Source organism: Lolium rigidum, chromosome 6, assembly GCF_022539505.1.
Source record: "Lolium rigidum isolate FL_2022 chromosome 6, APGP_CSIRO_Lrig_0.1, whole genome shotgun sequence".
Lineage (NCBI taxonomy): Eukaryota > Viridiplantae > Streptophyta > Magnoliopsida > Poales > Poaceae > Lolium > Lolium rigidum.
The window spans coordinates 157,343,954-157,363,263 of record NC_061513.1 but is presented as its reverse complement, the minus strand read 5'-3'; the positions used below and the strand labels follow the sequence as shown (position 1 = coordinate 157,363,263).

General features: G+C 44.2%; 1 protein-coding gene across 2 annotated transcripts; it reads right to left on the bottom strand.

Annotated features, from left to right (window-relative positions):
* Positions 1–9,211: 9,211 nt before the first annotated feature.
* LOC124666593 (probable isoprenylcysteine alpha-carbonyl methylesterase ICMEL2) lies at positions 9,212–19,069 on the bottom strand. Of its 2 annotated transcripts, XR_006990939.1 has the most exons (13): positions 18,765–19,069; positions 17,554–17,630; positions 17,280–17,349; positions 17,117–17,197; positions 16,957–17,031; positions 16,746–16,847; positions 16,190–16,327; positions 15,361–15,426; positions 15,117–15,257; positions 14,267–14,357; positions 13,311–13,472; positions 11,639–11,987; positions 9,212–9,365 (listed from the first exon to the last, which is right to left on the bottom strand). XR_006990939.1 is itself a non-coding variant. In XM_047203934.1 (12 exons), exons 1-11 carry the CDS (start codon positions 19,001–19,003, stop codon positions 13,314–13,316), a joined length of 1,239 nt encoding a protein of 412 aa, XP_047059890.1. In that variant the 5' UTR covers positions 19,004–19,069; the 3' UTR covers positions 11,548–11,987; positions 13,311–13,313. The 2 variants fall into 2 exon arrangements, 1 of the variants encoding a protein (XP_047059890.1); XM_047203934.1 differs by lacking the exon at positions 9,212–9,365 and having other exon boundaries at positions 11,548–11,987.
* Between the last annotated feature and the right edge of the window lie 241 nt (positions 19,070–19,310).

The window sequence follows — 19,310 nt, the reverse complement described above, 5'->3', positions numbered from 1 at the left end:
CCCCTATGAACGCACACACGCACACCCTACCCCTATGAGCACCTCCGGAAGACCGAGCCAGCGGATTGGATCTTGAAATTGGCGAAGTCACCACAGGCGCCTCGTTGTCGACGGAACGTCGCCTCCCATCGAAAGAATATTCCGCCTTTATGAGACACACGGATGTCAAACGCAGGGTTTGAACTGCAGTGGTGCAGAGATCAATCACCTCCTAACCACCCAACCTGAGGTTGGTTCTCTTACAGTGCGCCTTCGTTCGCCTCTCATTACGTCTTCCTAACGATAAGTCGCTCCGATTCGTTCATCGCCCGTTGTTCGCGATCTGTTCGTCTTTGCGAGGGACACGTACCGATCTGTGTAGCTCACCTTGGCACGTATACGTTGCGTACATATCAAGCAGAGTCCAATGCGAATTAAAACAGACCGGGCTGCATCGTGCTTCTATATATGTCATCAGCCCGACCAGCTCGATCGACGGATTGCACCGAGAGAAGGATCGATTAGGTCTCTAGCCCGATACACCCGTTCCCCTTCTGCCGACGCACCCGACGAAGACGAAGACAAACCTGCAGCGCCCTATGGCGAGGCCCCGTGCCGTGCATCCGGGCATCTCAGTTCCTGAACAGCTCGCGATGATGGTGCGCACCGACGAATTGGCAACGTACTCCTCAGCAGCTTCTGAGGTTTGCCTTGGCCGTGCCACCAATGCCGGTCGTCGGCTCCCTCACCGCCCGAAGCAGCTGCCTAGGAGCTCAGCTGTCCGATGTTGCAGATCCTGCAAGTTGGCCGCCACACATCACTGTAGGGCGTGAAGATGATTCCATAGGCGCCCTCGGGGATGGCCAGGACGAGCGTGCGGGTGATTGGGCGCGTGGCGAAGTTGACGTCGCGGGAATGCCGTAAACTCCGGATGCTTCGGCCAAGGAGGTGACCACCACCAGGAGAACGCCGACGGGGAGTTGCACCAGCGAGTCGTGGTGTCGCGCGAGGTGGCGCAAGCGGCAGGTACCCCGCGAGGTAGTGGAGGTGGCCAAGCACCATGAGCCTTCACGGTGACGGAGGCACTATGCGTCGCCATTTGCTGGGGCGGAGGAACAGGACGATGGCGAGGAGAGGGAGGGGAGCAGGTAAGGCGGAGCTAGCGACGTCGCCATGGCCTCCATTCTTTCGTGCTAGCGATTCCCGGCCCTTAGGATTGTCGCCACGGGGCACGGTCGTCACCATCTACTCTGCGCGCGGCGACTAGCTTCGGCTCGCCGAGGTACGCATCGACGAGCCGCACGACTGGTCGGCATCCTTCTCCATGGAGAGGCCTGAGCCGAGGGTGCGCCACCGGCGCGGCAGCAGTAGCGCGTGCCATGCCAGCGGGACCTCCATCAACTGACGCTGCTGAATCACCGTCTAACAAAAATCCGCACCTGCGAGGGTTTCCGCTTCTACTCGATATCGCTTCTACTACAACGACGCCCACGTGTTAACAAATTAAGTTGCAGCACCGTGGTTTCCGACGTGGAACTGTACGAGTTACCACCCGTTCGGGTGTCTGACGTGATCAAGATCTGAACACCTAGGCAATCCAAGCATCCAGGCGATCAAATATGGGGAGACCCCAAAAAATATGGGGAGACCGGATGTTCAATAGTTTGCTGATTCTCTTCTTTTTTGGAACCAAAGGATAGAAATATTTGTTCTGCATTGGACTCTACTACACTGCATGGAAAACAACTCAGCTACCTTGGAAGCACTATATCGGTAGATCAAACATTGCCACACCATTACTCCTGATTTAATCACTGATTTCAGTCCTGACACATTGCATCTTTAGTATCCTTTTTACGATGTTCTCCGTTGGCTAATCTGCAATGACAAATTGCTTGGGAGTTAGGATCAAGGTGACCAAGAAACGGAATTAGGACAAAATCTTGACTGCCATTATCTTGAGATGTGGTTTTCAGTTGAATCGAGCTGATAACTGCTAGAAGTAGTGTTGGTTAAGATTTTGTGAGGCACACAACTAACAATACCGAAATCTGGGGATAGAGATTTGGTGCACACATGAGCACCAGTGATCTCTTTAATAAAAAAATACATTTCCAAGTTTAAAAGAGTTGTGAAAAATATTTATGATGTAAATTTTCAACTGGAAAAAATGTGTAGTTTGGGCTAGAAAAAATGACAAAAGGCAGACTTTTGTCATTTTTGTGTAGCTTCGAATACAAAATATTTGAAACTGAGATCTTGCACGTTAATGGGAGATATCATTAGCTACTTTTACAATTTATTTCATAATTTTTTAAACCCTATAAACATAAATATTGAAAAATATTAATATGCCAATAGCACTGGTGCTCAAGAGCCAAAATGATTTATAGGGAATCTGGGGTACATATATGCGCTATTAAATGTCTATGCAGCGAGGGGTCGTAAGTTCATGTTCTTAGGATTAATCATGTAATTTATCTATAGGGTAATGGGTGACCACGTTTGTTGATAGTGACACAATGGAGAAGTATCACCATGGACGATTTGTTGAAGTGTTTAATTTTTTGTTTCTCCCGATGCAACGCACGGACACTTTTGCTAGTCACAGCTTAAGACGTAAATCTCTGGAGGCGCTTATTAAGAAGCGACTAGGCAGCGAACACCAGGAGAGAAAAAATGGGGCAGTTCCCCTTTTACCCCTGTTTTGCTTGGACTCTTCGGTTCTCACCCGGGGCTTATTAAGGAGAAGTGCATGGTCTAGATGATCTAGCTGAAGGATTGAAGCGCCGGCTGTTAATACACGCGTGGAAGTCGAAGCAAAATACAAGCAGCGCTTTTACTCCTGTTGCGCTTTTCTCCAGAACGAGGGAACGGGAGGGAGGGGCAAAGTTGGAATCCATCTACACAGCTGGACACCACGCCTTAAGCTATGAGCAAATTTTGAAAAAATTTATGCGCCCTAAGCTGTGATATAGAGGGAGTATTTAGATGTGTTTTAATGTATTACAGCTCTTAATGTATACATACATCTGAATTTAGATAAATATTTAACATGTAATTCGAGACAGAAGGAGTAGTTGTTGCTATTATAAATTTTGTTTAGACGTTAGATTCAAACTTTGAGTGCACCGATTTAGTTTTTGAAAGAGCAAAGTCTAAACCCCGTGTTTTGTGTGTTTGATGACAACACTTGAGTTATCTCACCGTGTGCCTTGAGTATCATTGCTAGATTTGCAAGTGCACGGTGACCTCGCTGGACACGTCAAGATCGGAGGACTGAAGCGTAGTTATAGGTTTTCTGGTTTTGTGTGTATCGCGAGGTGACATGGCTGGAGAGAAAAAGGGGAGAAAACCAGTTTTAGCCAGGCCGGTACTACCGGTACCTGTAGCGGTAGTACCGCTACCCCTATAGGTACCGCCCCACGGTACCGCTCTGAGTTCTGCGCTGGAATTGTCCCCCAGTACGAGTTGCGGTACCTCTGCGGTACCTGGAGTGGTAGTGCCGCTCACGAGCGGTAGTACCGCCCACGGTACCGCCCAGGTACCGTAACTAGTTACGGCAGTACCGCTCTGGTACCGCTCCGGTACCGCTTTGGATCCAGTAAGGTTTGGACCCCATTGCGGTACCTCGAGCGGTACCTCTAGCGGTAGTACCGCTCTGCGTCCACGTGGACCAGATCTGGGGATTTCGAACTCAGAGCGGTAGTACCGCTTCCCAAAAGCGGTAGTACCGCTTAGGCGAAAACTGGACATAACGGTTGGATTTTGAGGAGCCTATATAAGGGCTCCTTCTTCCCCAACTCGTTTTTAGCTCTTCTCTCTCTCTCCTCCATTGTTGTTGAGCTCAAACTTAGTGGATCTCCCTCCCTACCCAATCAATCTTGCTCATACTTTGAGGAGTGGTGGAGGAGACCCCGATCTATCGTTCTACCGAGAGAAATTTTACCAATTCGTGGTAGTCCTTAGTGGATCTTGGTGGTAGAGTTCCTATGGTGGAATCTTGGAAGAAGTGCATCCATGGAGGCTAACTTGGTGTTGTACTAGCCCCATGGGTTGTTGGGAGCCTCCTTGTGGTGTGGAGCTCGCCCCAACCTTGTGAAGGAATCACCGCCTCGACCGGTGCCTTAGTGGAGAAGGGGGAGCACCTTTGTGGAGCTCTCTCGAGGAAGAAGGTGAGACCTTCCTTCGTGGTGTGGCCGTCTAGCCTCTTGTGTGAGGCTAGCACCTCCTCAACGCAGACGTACTCCCTTTTGTGGGAGGAACTGCAGGAAACAAATCTCGCCTCGTCTCCGCGCCCTCCGGTTGTCCCGCTCCTTACTCTTACTATCTTGTGTGATTCCTTTGCTTGTTGTACTTGTCTAGGATCATTGTAGGAACACCGCCATCGCTAAAGCTATCACCTTTACCTTCCGTTGCACTAAAAATTGAAAAAGACTAAAACTTGACGTAGCGTCCATTCACCCCCCCCTCCCTCTTGATCGCTACGATCCATTCAGTTTTGTTTGCTCAATAGAAAAAATCATGTCTTTGTTGTTATTTTGGAGAATCGTCATTACGAACCCTTGGCATTCCAATACTGTAGAAAATTTATTTGTATTTTGTAGTGGTTTCACATTTTTAAAATATTCCGCAAGGTAGAAAAATGGTATTTTTAAATACAATTAGCATGCATAATGAGAAATCACAAAATGGAGGGTTCTACCAAGAATGATTAGCCACACGCCTTCGATATGTAGGTGTAGTGTTATCACATATGTCCGAAAGATCGCTAGATGTATACTAATCGATTCCAACAAATAATTCATATGAATTTAATCAGACTCAGAAGTTAAACCTTACGACGCCTGACCAACTATGGAGAAGAAAGCATCAACTTCTACAATGTCAAATTAATATACTGTAAAAATGCATTTTATGTGAACCCATTGATATTGATTTGGTGTAGTATATGTCTATACTTCTGTTTAAAATATTGGTCAAACTAAGATGTCTTGACTAAATTAACTTATTCATTAAAGTGGAAAGAGTAGATCTTGATCGGTTGATATTAGTGATAAGTAGTAATCATTCTGTCCGACATGGCATACTAAATGTAACCTACAATTTTCTGCTACTCCCACCTTTTTTTATTTACTTCATGTTCTAGGTTAGTCAAAGTTAAATTTTGTTAAGTTTGAGAACTAGGCAGCGGCCAAGTGGTATGGTCACAATGATGCATCCCTACTGACCAGGGTTCAAATTTCTGGTATCTCACCCGAGTGGGCTTCTTCTATAAAAATATGCCACCAATGTTAGTCCTGGCTAGTCTTATTCTTTTTTTTTGTTAAGTTTAACCAAAATATAAAAAAATATCAACAACTACAATACGAAAGTCATATTATATGAATATAGTTTATAAAGATTCTAATACTATAGATTTTAAGTTGTAGATGTTATCAAAACTTTACAAAGTTTAACTTTGATTAATCTTAGAACACAATCCAATTATGAGCGGAGAAGGTTATATTAGTCCTGGCTAGTCTCGTTCTTTTTTTCCCCGTTAAGTCTAACCAAAATATAAAAAATTATATCAACAACTATAATACAAAAGGCATATTATATAAATATTGTTTATAAAGATTCTAATACTATAGATTTTAAGTCGTAAATGTTGATAAAAACGTTACAAAGTTTAACTTTGACTAATCTTAGAACACAATCCAATTATGAGTGGAGGGTGTACCTCCTGTACCACAGAGTCAATAATTTCAATCTCCACGGCAGAGGTAGTATGTTCCACTAAAGCCTTTCACAATGCATCATTTCTTAGCACGTTATTATAGGTAACTATGCATGTTAAGAAATAACTACCACAACGCATTGTTTTTTAGTGTTGTATCTAAATTTAATGACTTTAGGCTCATGCATTTATGTGATTGGCTTAGAAATGTATTTTGTCTATGGCTGCATGCAAATGTTGTATCTTAGCTAAGATTTAATAACAATCTCTTTCGTCATAATTAGGGTGCCACATGCCCACATCATCACTTACCTATAATCAGTGGCGAAGGACGAACTTTTTTTTAGGTCGGGCGAACTCTAAAGAGAAAAGAAAAGTTTGTAGCAAAAAATCTAAATTGTCTGACACATTAATAATTCTAAATTATCGTCTTAAGAACCTACAAGAGTACCGATAATAAAGTTTTAGTGTCATCTAGAAGTCCCAGACAATAGAGGCTAAAGCCCTAGAGGTCAGCCGCCGGCGCCAACGATTTCCTGTCGCCTTTGGTTCGGCTGCACGATGCGAACGACTGAACAACGAGGAGATGTGCACTTTTAAGTTGGAAACGACCACGTCGTTACTCTTTTTTTTTTAGGGTGGACCACGTCGTTACTCGTTAGGTTATTCAGCAGCAGGCCTAGCAGGTGACGCACGGCCCAAACAGCCCAGCCAATTGCACAATCGATCGATCCCCCGCGATGCAGATGGCCCAGGTGCCATGCGCACTCATCGATCGATACTTTACATACGTATACGATGCATAGCCTAGGTATAGAAAAGTTCTCGTCGCCGGCTAAGGTAGGGCGGTCGCCAGGCCTTGCCCTACCGAGAGCCTCGCCACTGCCTATAATACGACGCTAAGAAGCAAGCATTGGAGAAGGCCTAGTCACAATGCATAGTATTATATAGAAGTATCATGCGTATGATACTAGTACATGTTATTATATCTACAATGCATGGTATCATGTACTAGTATCATAGTCTTCTTATATTAATTGATTTGTAGAATCTCAACGCAAATCTATGTACATGATGTATTTGATATTAAATTTTCTAGTACCGTGTGCTATGATATGGTATCTACCTACTACAATCCTCTCTCTCATCTTTAATGCACTGCCACATCACTTTTTGCATGTATGAGATGCATGAGTACTACTTATGATACTCATATTTAAAGCATCTCCACCGGCGGCCCCCCAAATAGTCGCCTGCAGGGGCGCCGGCACTGCTATATGGAAGGCGCCGGCAGTGCATCCTCCATTTGGGGACGCTGTTCCTACACCGGCGCCTCCTAAACGGCGGCCCCCAATTTTTTTCTTTTTACAATATTTTGAAACAACATATCAATCACATTTTATTCATACAATAACACAAATAGAATTAAATTATTCATACAATCAATCAAACAAACAAATAGTACTTAAAACATTCATACAATCAATCAAACAAATAGTACTTAAATTATTCATACAACCCAACAAACAAATAGTACTTAAATTATTCATACAGGCAAACAAATAGAAATAAACTCATGCATTGTTGACGGCTCCTCTCCTCGCCCACAAATGCACAACTAGATCAGCCTTCAGCTGTGCATGGACACCTGCATCTCGAATTTCACTGTGCATATGAAGAAAAGCAGTAAATTCTTTGGGTACATGCTCTACCTCAGCTAGTGGCCCTTGATAATCAAATGGATGATCATCCTGCACAGATGCGTCACGCTCGCTCTCAATGATCATGTTGTGGATGATCACACAGGCGTTCATCACCTCCCACATCTGAGCCTCGGACCAAGTGAGAGCAGGGTACCTGACAATGGCGAAACGCTGCTGAAGCACCCCAAAAGCACGCTCAACATCCTTGCGTGCTGCTTCTTGGCATGTTGCAAAATAGGCTTCCATCTCCTTTGATGGAGAGGGAATTGTCTTCATAAATGTAGCATACGTCGGTTAGATACCATCAGCTAGATAGTACCCCTTGTTTTATGTGTGGCCGTTTACCTCAAAGTTCACGGCAGGAGCTTGTCCCTCAGCTAGCCTAGCAAACACCGGAGAGCGCTGCAGCACGTTGATATCATTGTTTGTTTCTGCCATGCCAAAAAATGCATGCCAAATCCAAATCTCCTGGTCTGCCACCACCTCAAGAATGACATATAGTCAATGTTTCCGAGCATCCCAGGAAACCCTCTTCTGCATTCTTTTGCAGGATCCGAGCTGTATCATCTTGTCTTGGTGCTCTCAAATAGTCTTTAGCGAACACCGCTATGACGGCTCGGCAGAACCTGTAGAGAGTCTCTGTACATGTCGACTCTGTCATCCGTAGGTAGTCATTGGCTGTATCTCGAGGAGCTCCGTATGAAAGACGCGCATTGCAGCAGTGCACTTCTGAATTGAGGTGAAGCCCCACAAACCTGTGCAATCTTTCTGGGCCATGAAGTACTTGTCGTACTCCCTGACGCCATGGACAATCTTCAAGAACAACTCCTTGTTCATCCTAAACCGGCGCCAAAATTCCTTCGCGAATGAGTCGCGTCGTCGTTGAAGTAGTCGGCGTCAAGCAGCATTGCGCCGGCTTCACGATGTCGGTTGATGTTCCTCCTCTTGCCTGGCTTTGAGCCGCCGCGTCGAGGCACGGCGAAGAAAGGCTGGCGAACGTGCAGCATCTTCGTCAGAATCAGCTGTTGTTGTTGCCGCCGAACAGCCTGAGTGCTCTGCTCCTCCGTGAACAGTTGCACCATCATCTCATCGTCGCTGTCCATCGCGGCAATCGGACGAACACCTTGCGGGCGGGGCGATACTATCGCGGTGGCGGTGAGCTCTGTTCCGGGCGAAACAGCGGCCACCGGTCGAGGGGGTGGCAGCCGTGTCGATGGACGACGGTTCCTAGACAGTAGGCGATGTCTATTGCAAGCAGGGGGCGCGGCGGCAACGGCGACGGTGGCGATCCAGAGGGGTGGGAGTCGGCTCGGACGTGTGTAGGAGGTGGGAAATCGGTGTGTCTGGCTGCCAGGCGGAGTCCACGCTCGTTTTCAGACGTGCCGCGAGGTGCCGGCACGCTCGATTCGCACCATTAACGAAGGGGCCGACACGGGATTGCCGACGATTTTATTGGACTCAAAAATTGGCCGACGTTTGGGCGCACCAGTGCGAGCCCATTTTTGCTGCCGGCCCCAGAAATGCTATCGGGGCCGCTATGGGAGCACCGGTGGAGAACCAAAAGAGCACATTCTGTACAGCAGGATAGAATAATAAGTGAAGAAAGTCCATACAAAGTCTTCTGCTTGATGTACACGACATCTTCCCCGGTCCCCGTCTTCCTTTCCCTCAGCAGCTTCGCGACCATCTCAACGGTGGCATCACCGTCATCGGTCTCTCTGCGACCTCCGCCGGCGCCACCTCCAACTCTGGCAGCAGCGCCTCGATGTCCGCAAAGAGCGAGTGGCCGTGAGCTCCCTGAAGGCAGCGAAGCTGCAGTAGCCCATGTAGACGTGCATATCCATCCGGCCGGACAGCGCCAGGTCCAGCCGGTCCTTGTGGTTCGTGGTGAAGATGAGGATGCGCTCGTGGCCGCTACTGGACCAGAGGCCGTCCATGTTGAGCAGCCCGGACAGAGTGACCTGCATCACGGTACATACAATTCAGGTTGTTAAGTGATAACTGATAACAAGCTAGCATCAGATCAAATAAGGAAACGAAATAGTGCAAGTTTTATAAAATTCAGGAACAACAGGAAATCCTGTAGGTGCGACAAACAACAGCAGCATTACGAATTTGGGGTTGCTTAGCGAGGAGCAATGTTCAAAAAATAATCATTAATAGTTAACTTCTCGGTCAGTCTCAAAATGAAAATTAATTATTTATCAGCCGATTAATCGATTTTATTGGTCGGCCATTTATCGGCTTATGTTTTGATAAAACTTAATTTTTGGTACTAAATTTTCTATAATATATTACACAAAAATAGTATTGGAGCATTGAACAACATTTAAATCAATAAAAATGAAAAATTTAAACTAATGCACGGTTCTACAAAATTATAGGACGGAAATATATACCACCAGACCGATTTGAGCGAAATGTCATTGAAAAACAACCGAAATATCAGCCCGCCGACTGAATATCGGGAGAAATATCGAAAAATCAGTCAAAATATCTGTGCCGACGATAAATCAGTCGATATGCCAAAATCTTATCGGTTACCACCCGATTCACGATAAATATCGATTTTTTAAACAGTGGCGAGAAGTGACTCGCTGCTAGCTGAAGCAATGCAGTGCTGGCCTTTTTTTTTTTTTTTTTTTTGAGAGAAAATGCAGTGCTGGCCTGTGTGTTCAGAGAGGCTGTGACCCAAAGCTCCCTTTAAATAGAGTTCTAAAGGACTAAAGCAAAGAGTTGTATAAAGCGATTTTGCAGTGTTCTGATCTGTAAGATGCATGCTGATCCGTAAGAGCATCTCCAGCCGATTGGAGCTTCCCAGGATGTAATTTTGGCCTGGGAGTCTATTTTCTCAGCGGTGAGTTCAGGATGGATGAATTTTTTTGACAAATAACAGTGAATTCAGACAAAACAAAGCGTAATTCGTTGAAACATAAGCGAAATTTAAAGATATTTAACATATATAGGCGAGCTCGTACATATATAGGCCGAATTCGTACATATATTTGAATTCGGCCAGATGGAAACATAAACTAAAATTGAAATTGAAGAACGACGTGCCGAGCCGGCGCCGGTGCCGACCCCGGCATCCCCAGGAAGGGGGAGTTGCCGACCTCTATGTGCGCAAGCACACTGGCGAGCGTGCGGCCCGGCGCACCCCCCAGTAGCGGCGGCCGGCAGCGTTGTTACGCGCTGGAGGAGGGGGAGGACCGTCGTACGCTGCGAGTTCCCGTTCGTGCCGGAGAGGCGGAGATGGAAGAACTCGTTCCAGGCGTCGTAGTTGTCGGCGAGGTACCGCTCCACCGCGCGCTGCTCCTCGCTAAGGGTGACTCGCACAACATCGATAGCGGCGTCGAGCTCGTCGCCTCCCACCGGAAGCGGCAGGATCGAGACGCCCCCCGCGCTCAGGCGCCATCCTCCGGGCACGCGGAAGTCCGGCGGCCCCGGGTAGCCCGCCATGTGCAGGAGTCCCACCTCCCACTGGTATCGGGAACGGCGGCCGAAGCCGTTGTTCGCCGCGCCTTCACCGTGGCCCGCCATTGCTCGCTGGAGGCGGATTGGGGAGAGAAGACAGGGCTGAATGCGGCCAGACGCGGTAGGTTCCGCAATAAATAGATGGAGCCGCGCGTGAATCCGAGGCGACGACATTAACTCACCGCGTGGAAGCTACGCGTCCAGCAAAGACAGACCGGCGGCAGGCTTTTGAAGCGCGCGGAAGACGATTGGCCTCTGTCGCCGACAAGTCGGGGCCACCATCCGTGCGGGAAGTTTTCTCGACGTTTCCCACGCTTCGGTTCGTCCGGAGTCCCTGAGCGCTCCCCGAGGGGCCGGGGATGACCTGAGCTCGTCGGACGGATGAAAGCCCAAATCCGAGCGAAAACGAGATTCCGGGAACGCCATCCAGATGAAAAAAGGGATCTTGGAGACCTTCCCGGGGAGACGGCTGGAGATGCTCCAAGACCGCACTGCATGTGCGCCTCGCCAGATTTTGAAAAGCTTCAAAGCGTTCCTTTTTTTCTGTGAAGTGTCTTATCGTGATTGTTCTCTTCAGACATAACTTTACCTTCATGTGCATGAATATCTTTACCTTCTCTGACAAGCAATCCAAAAAAAAAAGGCGTGCTAAGATCAGAGGCTTGTACGTACTGTCTAGTAAAGCCGCGCTCATGGGCTGAATGTCGATTAATCCCGCGACATGAGTTGGATTAATGGTTTAGTACAAGTACTAGCTAACCTTGTGATTCTTGGAAGCCAGGCTGCTCCCGGCCTTCTCCATCCACATCCCTCCACGGCTCCGTGGTAAGGGCGCAATCGACATCCTCGACCAACAATATGGACCTGTTCTTCATCCAGACCAGCAGTTTCCCCAGCTCGGTGTTGGACCTGCCGCCGCCGATGTCGAGGTCATACACATCGAATTGCAGGTGGTTGGAGATGGCCGCGACCATCCGCTTCATCTTAATCCTGCCTGATGTTTCAGTGCCCTTTCCCACTTTATGTACTTTTGTTCGGGTTCAATTGGCAAATATATGATGCAAAATTCGCCTGAAATCCTATGGAATTCATCGTCTGCATGGTGTTGCCTGAAAAAGAAAGCAAACTCATTGTGTCATCAATAATAAGAGTACATGGCAAAACAATCATAGGATCACACACAACAACAATCATCAAACGATCAGAAAATTCGGTAAAACAAAACTGTTACAGCGTCACAGCCAAACACCCTAAACGCTGATGATGCCAACAGTATGTGTATGACCGATCACACTCGAGGAAAATTTTGGAGAACACACACCAACTTAGAAACAGAAAAAATCTGGGCACTTCATAAAATAGCATGCTGCATTAAAAAACGAACAAAAATATCTAGCTAAAACATTGAGCTTTGTGTTTAACACCGATTAGAATATTTCAGCAGCTTAAAGTTGATCCACTGTCCTTTAAGTCTCATTTGGCCCATCTAAACCTAGAGCTAAGGGATAATACTACATATAACCCATAAGCTCCTCTCCTTAGACTTAGATATGTTGTTTAGTGTTCAGAGAGCCATGTGCGTGCAACTCCAAAACCAAGACCTCCTCTAAGGAAAATAACTCTTTTCTTTGCTCAATCGTTGCTCTTGGATTTCGTTGGATCGAAGGACCTGGTGAGGGAATTCAGTTTCGATTGAGAGATTTCATAGACTGAGTCCAGTTCCCAAAGGCTCTTGTGTTGCTTGTGTTTCTTGGCTTTCGTTGTCGAGTTTGCTTCACTAGTTATCCTTTCAGTTCGTGAAGATCAGGATCCCCTCCGTATCAATTAGGAAAGGACATAATTGGAGGCAGAAGAATAAACTAATAATGCCGTAGTCCATACAGGAGAACACGGAATTTACTCACTTCGGTCCTGGTTTTAACTGCCCAAACTCAAATTGGCATGTGTTATTGGGTTTCATTCTCGAATTTGCTAGGCTAGTTATCCTTCCAAATTAGTGAAGATCGGGATCCCTTCCACATTATTTTGGAAAAGCCAGAGTGGCAAACAGAAGAATGAACTAAAATTGTTCTTGTGGATACAGGAAACATATAATTACTCACTTTCATTCTAAAGGACCCAATGAGCCATGGTGTCAACTATCCAAACTCAAACAGTCCAGCGCACCATCAAAGTTGATATTTTCAACTCTTTTTTGTAGATGGAATAACAAAGAGTTCAGTCAACATCAATGTTCATCGGAAATAATTATTCTTACCACATAAAGTGAATGAACTCATCAGAATATCAGAACAATTAAGCACAATTTAGACCTTCTTATAGATTAATGAGAATCATAGCAGATTATTACATTACTATGTAAAATTAAATTTAGCAGGGCAAGTGAATAAGGCAAAATATTTTTAAAGGGGAAAGCCGAAAACAACAAATACCTATTAGAAGGGACTAATCCAACGGGCCAATCTCAATTGCCACTCAAAAACCAGGCGCCTTGGAGTAGGCGCCGAAGCTATAATTCCACAGGTTACATCATCAGCTTCAATACGAGACAGGACATCTTCAACCAAAGGATCATTTCCACCTCTAAGAGGATCCTGTGAAAAGATTTAAATGAACAAGTTAGAATAAAACTCAAGAGTAACAAGCCAACAACTATAAGAGCCCATAATTAGGCTACATGTTTTAATCCCGTGAATTAATAAGTTATACAGTAGTTTTGCAGTTACCACCAGAGGGCTAGTTATGCAAATACTACTACTGAAAGTGAGTTTCTAGACGTGATAAGATCTGTCTCTTAGTAGCTAAGAGTAGATGTCATGAATATGATAATGTAACTGATACAAGTCTACATTTGGTGCAAGGTTTCTTGAACCTAATCCGTAGAGATCAGCTAATACTGGTTTCCCTTAAATATTTTTACAGTCCCAGGGCAGCAAAGGAACTTGCCTTCAGATTTCCGTTACGAACTGTTCAGAAAGTAGCTCTTCAGAAACCAGACTATGGAACATCAGATACAGTCACCAGCCATAAATGAATGAATATAGTAACTACTACCTCCTCCCCAAGTAAAACAATCCATCATTACTACATGATCGGTGATAAGATTCAGTTACGCGTAACCTCATTGGCTCATTGTCTATACCCGGGAGGATTTTTTCATACAACAACCTAAGATATTTCAATGAAACGCTGAGGAGGTACTCATTCCAGAAATCCACCAAGTTTTACTAATAAAGTAACAGTAAGACTAATTGCGAAGGAACTCCTTTTTGTTTGAGTAGATAGTTAGGATGCATATTAAATTGGATTATACAGATATAGCTACTATGATATACTATGACATGGAAAACTCATTCATTGTCAGAAACTCAGAATCCACATTTGTCACCTGTACAAATATATCTGTATGTGTTTTCCCTTCATACAATAATAACTTGGCCTGAGCACCAGCTTGGTGAAGGACATCTACAAAAGTTTGACTGCACATGAAAGAAGCAGAATAACTTGTATCGTCAAATTGGGAAACATTATGTTGGTTTAACAAGGGAGAAACCAACAAAATATTAATCCATCCAACAAACTACAGATCAACCTTGCACTGGAAGCAGCAAAATATAGATGAGTAGGAATTCAAAAAGATTCTCAAACCATAGTCTCATTGTCACAGGTGAAATAGTTGTCATTTAATGCTGAATATTCCAACATAATTTGGTGTTTTAGTCAGTCAATCCCCTAACATACCAGTATTTAGACAAATATACTATCATCTGGAGTATAACGAGGTGTGCTGTATGAAAAGCTCAGGTGTTGTACTTAACAGAAACTGTGAATGATATCTTTCAACTTTCCAGTATTTACGTATAGTTTAGGTTTTAGGATACCTGCTAAAAGCCTAATACTGGAGAAGGAAATGTGAGGACATTTAAGTAAAAAAAGTTCAACACTGTAACTGCAAAAGAGTGTTACCCTACCCCAGCTTGCTTATTGTTTACGAATCGAACAAGAATATTTGTTGTCGGCCTTCTCAGTTCATCGAAGTTCCATAACTTGGATCATGAGCAGATATTGCCTTAATTAAGAAGCTAAGGAAAGTTTGTTTTACAAAATTAAAGACCAAATGGACATGGACAGTAAAAAGAGTTCCTTTTACCACAACATCAGGAAATTTTGGAGGGTAGGTGGGTAGGTTTGTCCTTCATTGTCTTAAATAAACATCTCCAGAAGGCATATGGACAAACCTGGAAGATGATGGTATTGAATAATCAGCTGCTCCATGCATAAGGAAAATAGGAGGTAGTAGAGCTACGGTCTGAGGACTTGACTCCTTGGCGATAATTTCAGGAGAATAAGACGACAAAGATTCCTCTCCGTTCATTATGCTGAAACAGTAATTCAAAAAAATGAGAGCAATTCAAAATTGTGCTTGGTGTTTATATCAGTTTATTATCAAATAAATGGACCAAAGCATAGTCATATCACTACCTGAGAAATATTGAACGATACAAACCACGCTGATGGAAATGGTCAACCAAATTATGAAGGTTGTATCTGCAAAACCAGACCAAGATACATTCTCAGAAAGGAAAACACAAAATATTGAGGCCAAGGTTTATTTATAGTCCGATCAGAAAGAAATATCACAATGTATAGAAAACTGAAGTACAAACTGGCCGTACTCAATGCGATATTTTGATGCATCATCATATCCCTTTTCTAGATTAGAAGCAACTTTGTGTTGCAGAAGGTTGAGATAATAAATCATAATGTGTATAATGCATCATAGATCACGCTAATGATTGTGGATGTCAAACTGGAACTAGGTGAAGCAGTTCGGGCAGTTGGTAGTGGCATCATCCCAAAATGACCAAACAACATGAGATGAACCATAAGTTCTGTGAAGTATCTCTGGCTTATCCATTCTTGGAGACAAACATGAGACCTCTGGATGAAAGTACAATGACTAAGGTTGGTTTTGGTCTCCTATTCTAAGAGTAGTTGTCATAGACACGTTCAAATCCAAAACACAAGAAAAACTGATCCCAGTAATTACTTTTTGAATATGCAGAAAGCAAGCTAATATTTACCCAGTATCTGACCAAATATGGACGACGATAATATCTTCCAGAGCAATCACTCAATATTCCGTAAACAATGTGATATCTGAACTTTGGTTGTGGGTGTTAAGGAGAACTGGAAAAACCCTAAAATGTAGATCTTACAGGAACTCTGATGCTTGTAATTTCTTCAGTTTCAGTGGTTGTCAAAATAGTCATACCATCAAAGTTAATCAGCAAGCAACAGAAGATCTCACCCTCCAGATAAACCAAAGTATGCTTTGATTTGTGTAACACTCCAAGAAACGGGTTGCCCGCTAGATTCTTTTACTGCCTGCTTCATAAGGGCACATGCTGCAATATGTGCTCCTGCTGACTGACCCATCAAGTAGACCCTACAGGTTTACCATATATCCAAATAGGTTAAATAGAGTCATGATAATTGAATTTCCATGCATATAACTCAGGTGGAAGTTATATTATCAAATAGTAAGTCAGTAAGTACAGATAATAAACAATATAATAAATATATGCCATCAGCATAATGCACAAGTATTTGGAAATATTTTTTAAAAGGGGGTTTAAGTAAAGTTCTAAAAGTGTTCAGTGACACGCATATCAGAAGAAGTCAACTTTTCTGAGTGATTCGTCAATTATTTTTTGCTATCTTGTTGACAGTCACTGGTTAACTAAATCTCACATCTTCTTAAGCAAATGCCATGAATTGGCATGTAAACTTAAGCTAAGGGGAAAAAAAGGATCTGTATGACCCTTCAGTAGTAATCTTTGAGAAAATGAGAATGGGTATCTTACTGATTAGGATCACCTCCATAGCTAGCAATGTTGTTACACACAAATGAAATCCCCTCGGAAGCATCACTAACCATGTCGGTTATTGTTCCTTGCGGAAAATTTCTGCAAAAAAATGCATGCCTACTGTGTCAAGCAAATAAAAAGTGAAACAACTATAACTCATATTAGCAACAACATTAAATGAAGTGAATTTAATGAAAAACAGCAGCACCTGTAATCAATGCAAGCAACTATGATTCCTCTCTCCGCCAACCGCCTGCCAAGAAGGGCACCCCAGGCCTTGTAACTGAAAATTTCGAGCAAGCTCGTCAACAAAGGAAACTACCACAAAGGGTTAATGCACACTTAGTTGCAAAACTATTAGCACCCACCCAATAATCCAGGCCCCACCAGTTACAAAGGCCATCACAGGACAGGGTCTGCTACTATCTTCGGGTATATACAAATCCAACCTGTACATTACAGCTGTCATTAAATCCAAACAAACAAAGGGGTGTCTTTTGGGAGGTTGGGGTGGGGGGTTGGTTATGTTACCTGTTTCTTGGTTGTTCTCCATAAACAATACTTCTACGAACTTGACTTGAATAGAAATAGTAGTACGCAACTGCAACAAGGAGAGACTGCTTTCAGAATGCTATATGATATTGATGATGCTGTATTCTAATGAAATGAGCCAACCATGCAAGGGTCCATTTGAGAAGACCACATGAATATCAGTAATAACAAAGATATCCACCTGCATGCTCTTTTATATGGATAATAAAAACAGCACAAGCCCTGAAATGGTAACGGGTTATCTGCAATTTACCTTGCCAAAAACCTGGCATAATTAATATAGAATAGACCACGAGGGCAAGAAGCTGCTTCATCCAGCGGTAACCTAACCTGGAAGTAAAAAAGAATTAGAAGAGATATGGAAAATGAGATGCCAAGAGTAGTTATATACATTCTGATAAAAAGGTCAAAAATTGTCAATGAATCTGAAACGCGGGAAGAGAAATGAAGTTTGAACTACAATAAGTGAGAATTTGCATGGCTTCGCTGTGCCAAACTTACTACAATGCTTAAAATACTCCCTGTAATTTTCAATAGCAAGCTGTATAACTTATTTACCAGCCATAAGCATGGATTTCGAGTCGACGAGTCGTTTTGGGGCAGCGACTCATAGACTAGTCGTGACTAGTCAAGACTCGTGTGGACTAGTCAAGACTCATGTCTAATACTGATATGTAAACATGTACTCAAATTTGCATAGGAAAGAATGCAGTTTAACACCACTACAGCATAAGAAAGAATTGCATACTAATATGTAAACATGTAATCAAATTTGCATAGGAAAGAATGCAGTTTAGCAGCCTACAAAAGATTGAAATCAATCAGAGTTGTATAGGAAAGAATTTAGTTCAACACCACCACTCCAGCAGTCCAGCGCAATAATGAAAGTATCATACGTAGCAAGAAGCCAAGAACAAGGCAGCAACTAGTTCAACAATGAAATAGTCGTCAACTAGTCGCTCGACTCGAAATCCATGGCCATAAGTGAACGATTTTAACTTAATAGCTGTATTGTTCTAGTGAACATGTCAAACATGGTTTTCGAAGCCAACAAAGTTCACAAGGCAGAATGCATCATAATTACCCTCTTTTCTCAATTCTCTCAATTACACGATTTATTTTTCGGTAAGTTATCACTTCAATGAAGATCCTCAAAAGAAACAGGCTTTCGCTCCGCTTCATAAATAAAACCACACACGGCCGAACCAAACCCACTGGATGAAGATCGACATCGCACTTTGCACGAAAAGTAAGAATCGGGTGTTAATTTCATATTTTTGCTGGACAAACGTGATGTGGTACGCAACAACAAAGTCGGTAAAACACGAAAACATTGAACAGTCGTGTGGTCCCGGGAACACAATTAGAGTCCATCGCACGCAATTGTATCATCATCAAACGCGCCGTTGACCAGTTGAATTCTCAGGGAGACGGGGCGAGAGGTAGCAGTAGCAAGGAATTTACCCAAGGTACCGGAGGAGGCTGAAGGTGAGGCGCGTGACGAGGTACGTCTCGGATGCGGCGTGGGCGACGTCCTGGCGGAAGAACGACGACTGCCTCCTGAGGCCACCACCATCCCAGCCCGGGGGGCTCGGGGACGCGGACAGCACCGGCGAGGAGCGGCGGCGGCGGCCGGCGGGGTCGCTCCCCTCGAGGAGCGCGGCCGCCTCGCGCGCGTCGTCCCCGGTGTGAAGAGGCAGCATTGCGGGCAAGGTTCGCCTGGGTACGGGGGAATTCGAGTTCGTCTGGGCGTGGTGGGGAAGATGAATGTTGCGGGGAGGGAGTTGGGGCGTCGCCCGGGCGGTGCCTAAATAGGAGGAGGAGGCGGGCAGGAGATTTTATAACTTGTCACACTTTTATATTTTGCCACACATTATTACTTCATCTTAATTATTTATCGGATTAATTATAATTTATTTATTTATCTTTTTTAAATATACTTATTTTTAAATTTAAAAATACGTTGTGGAATACATTACTCATACCCTGTGGCAAATAATACCTGGCTGG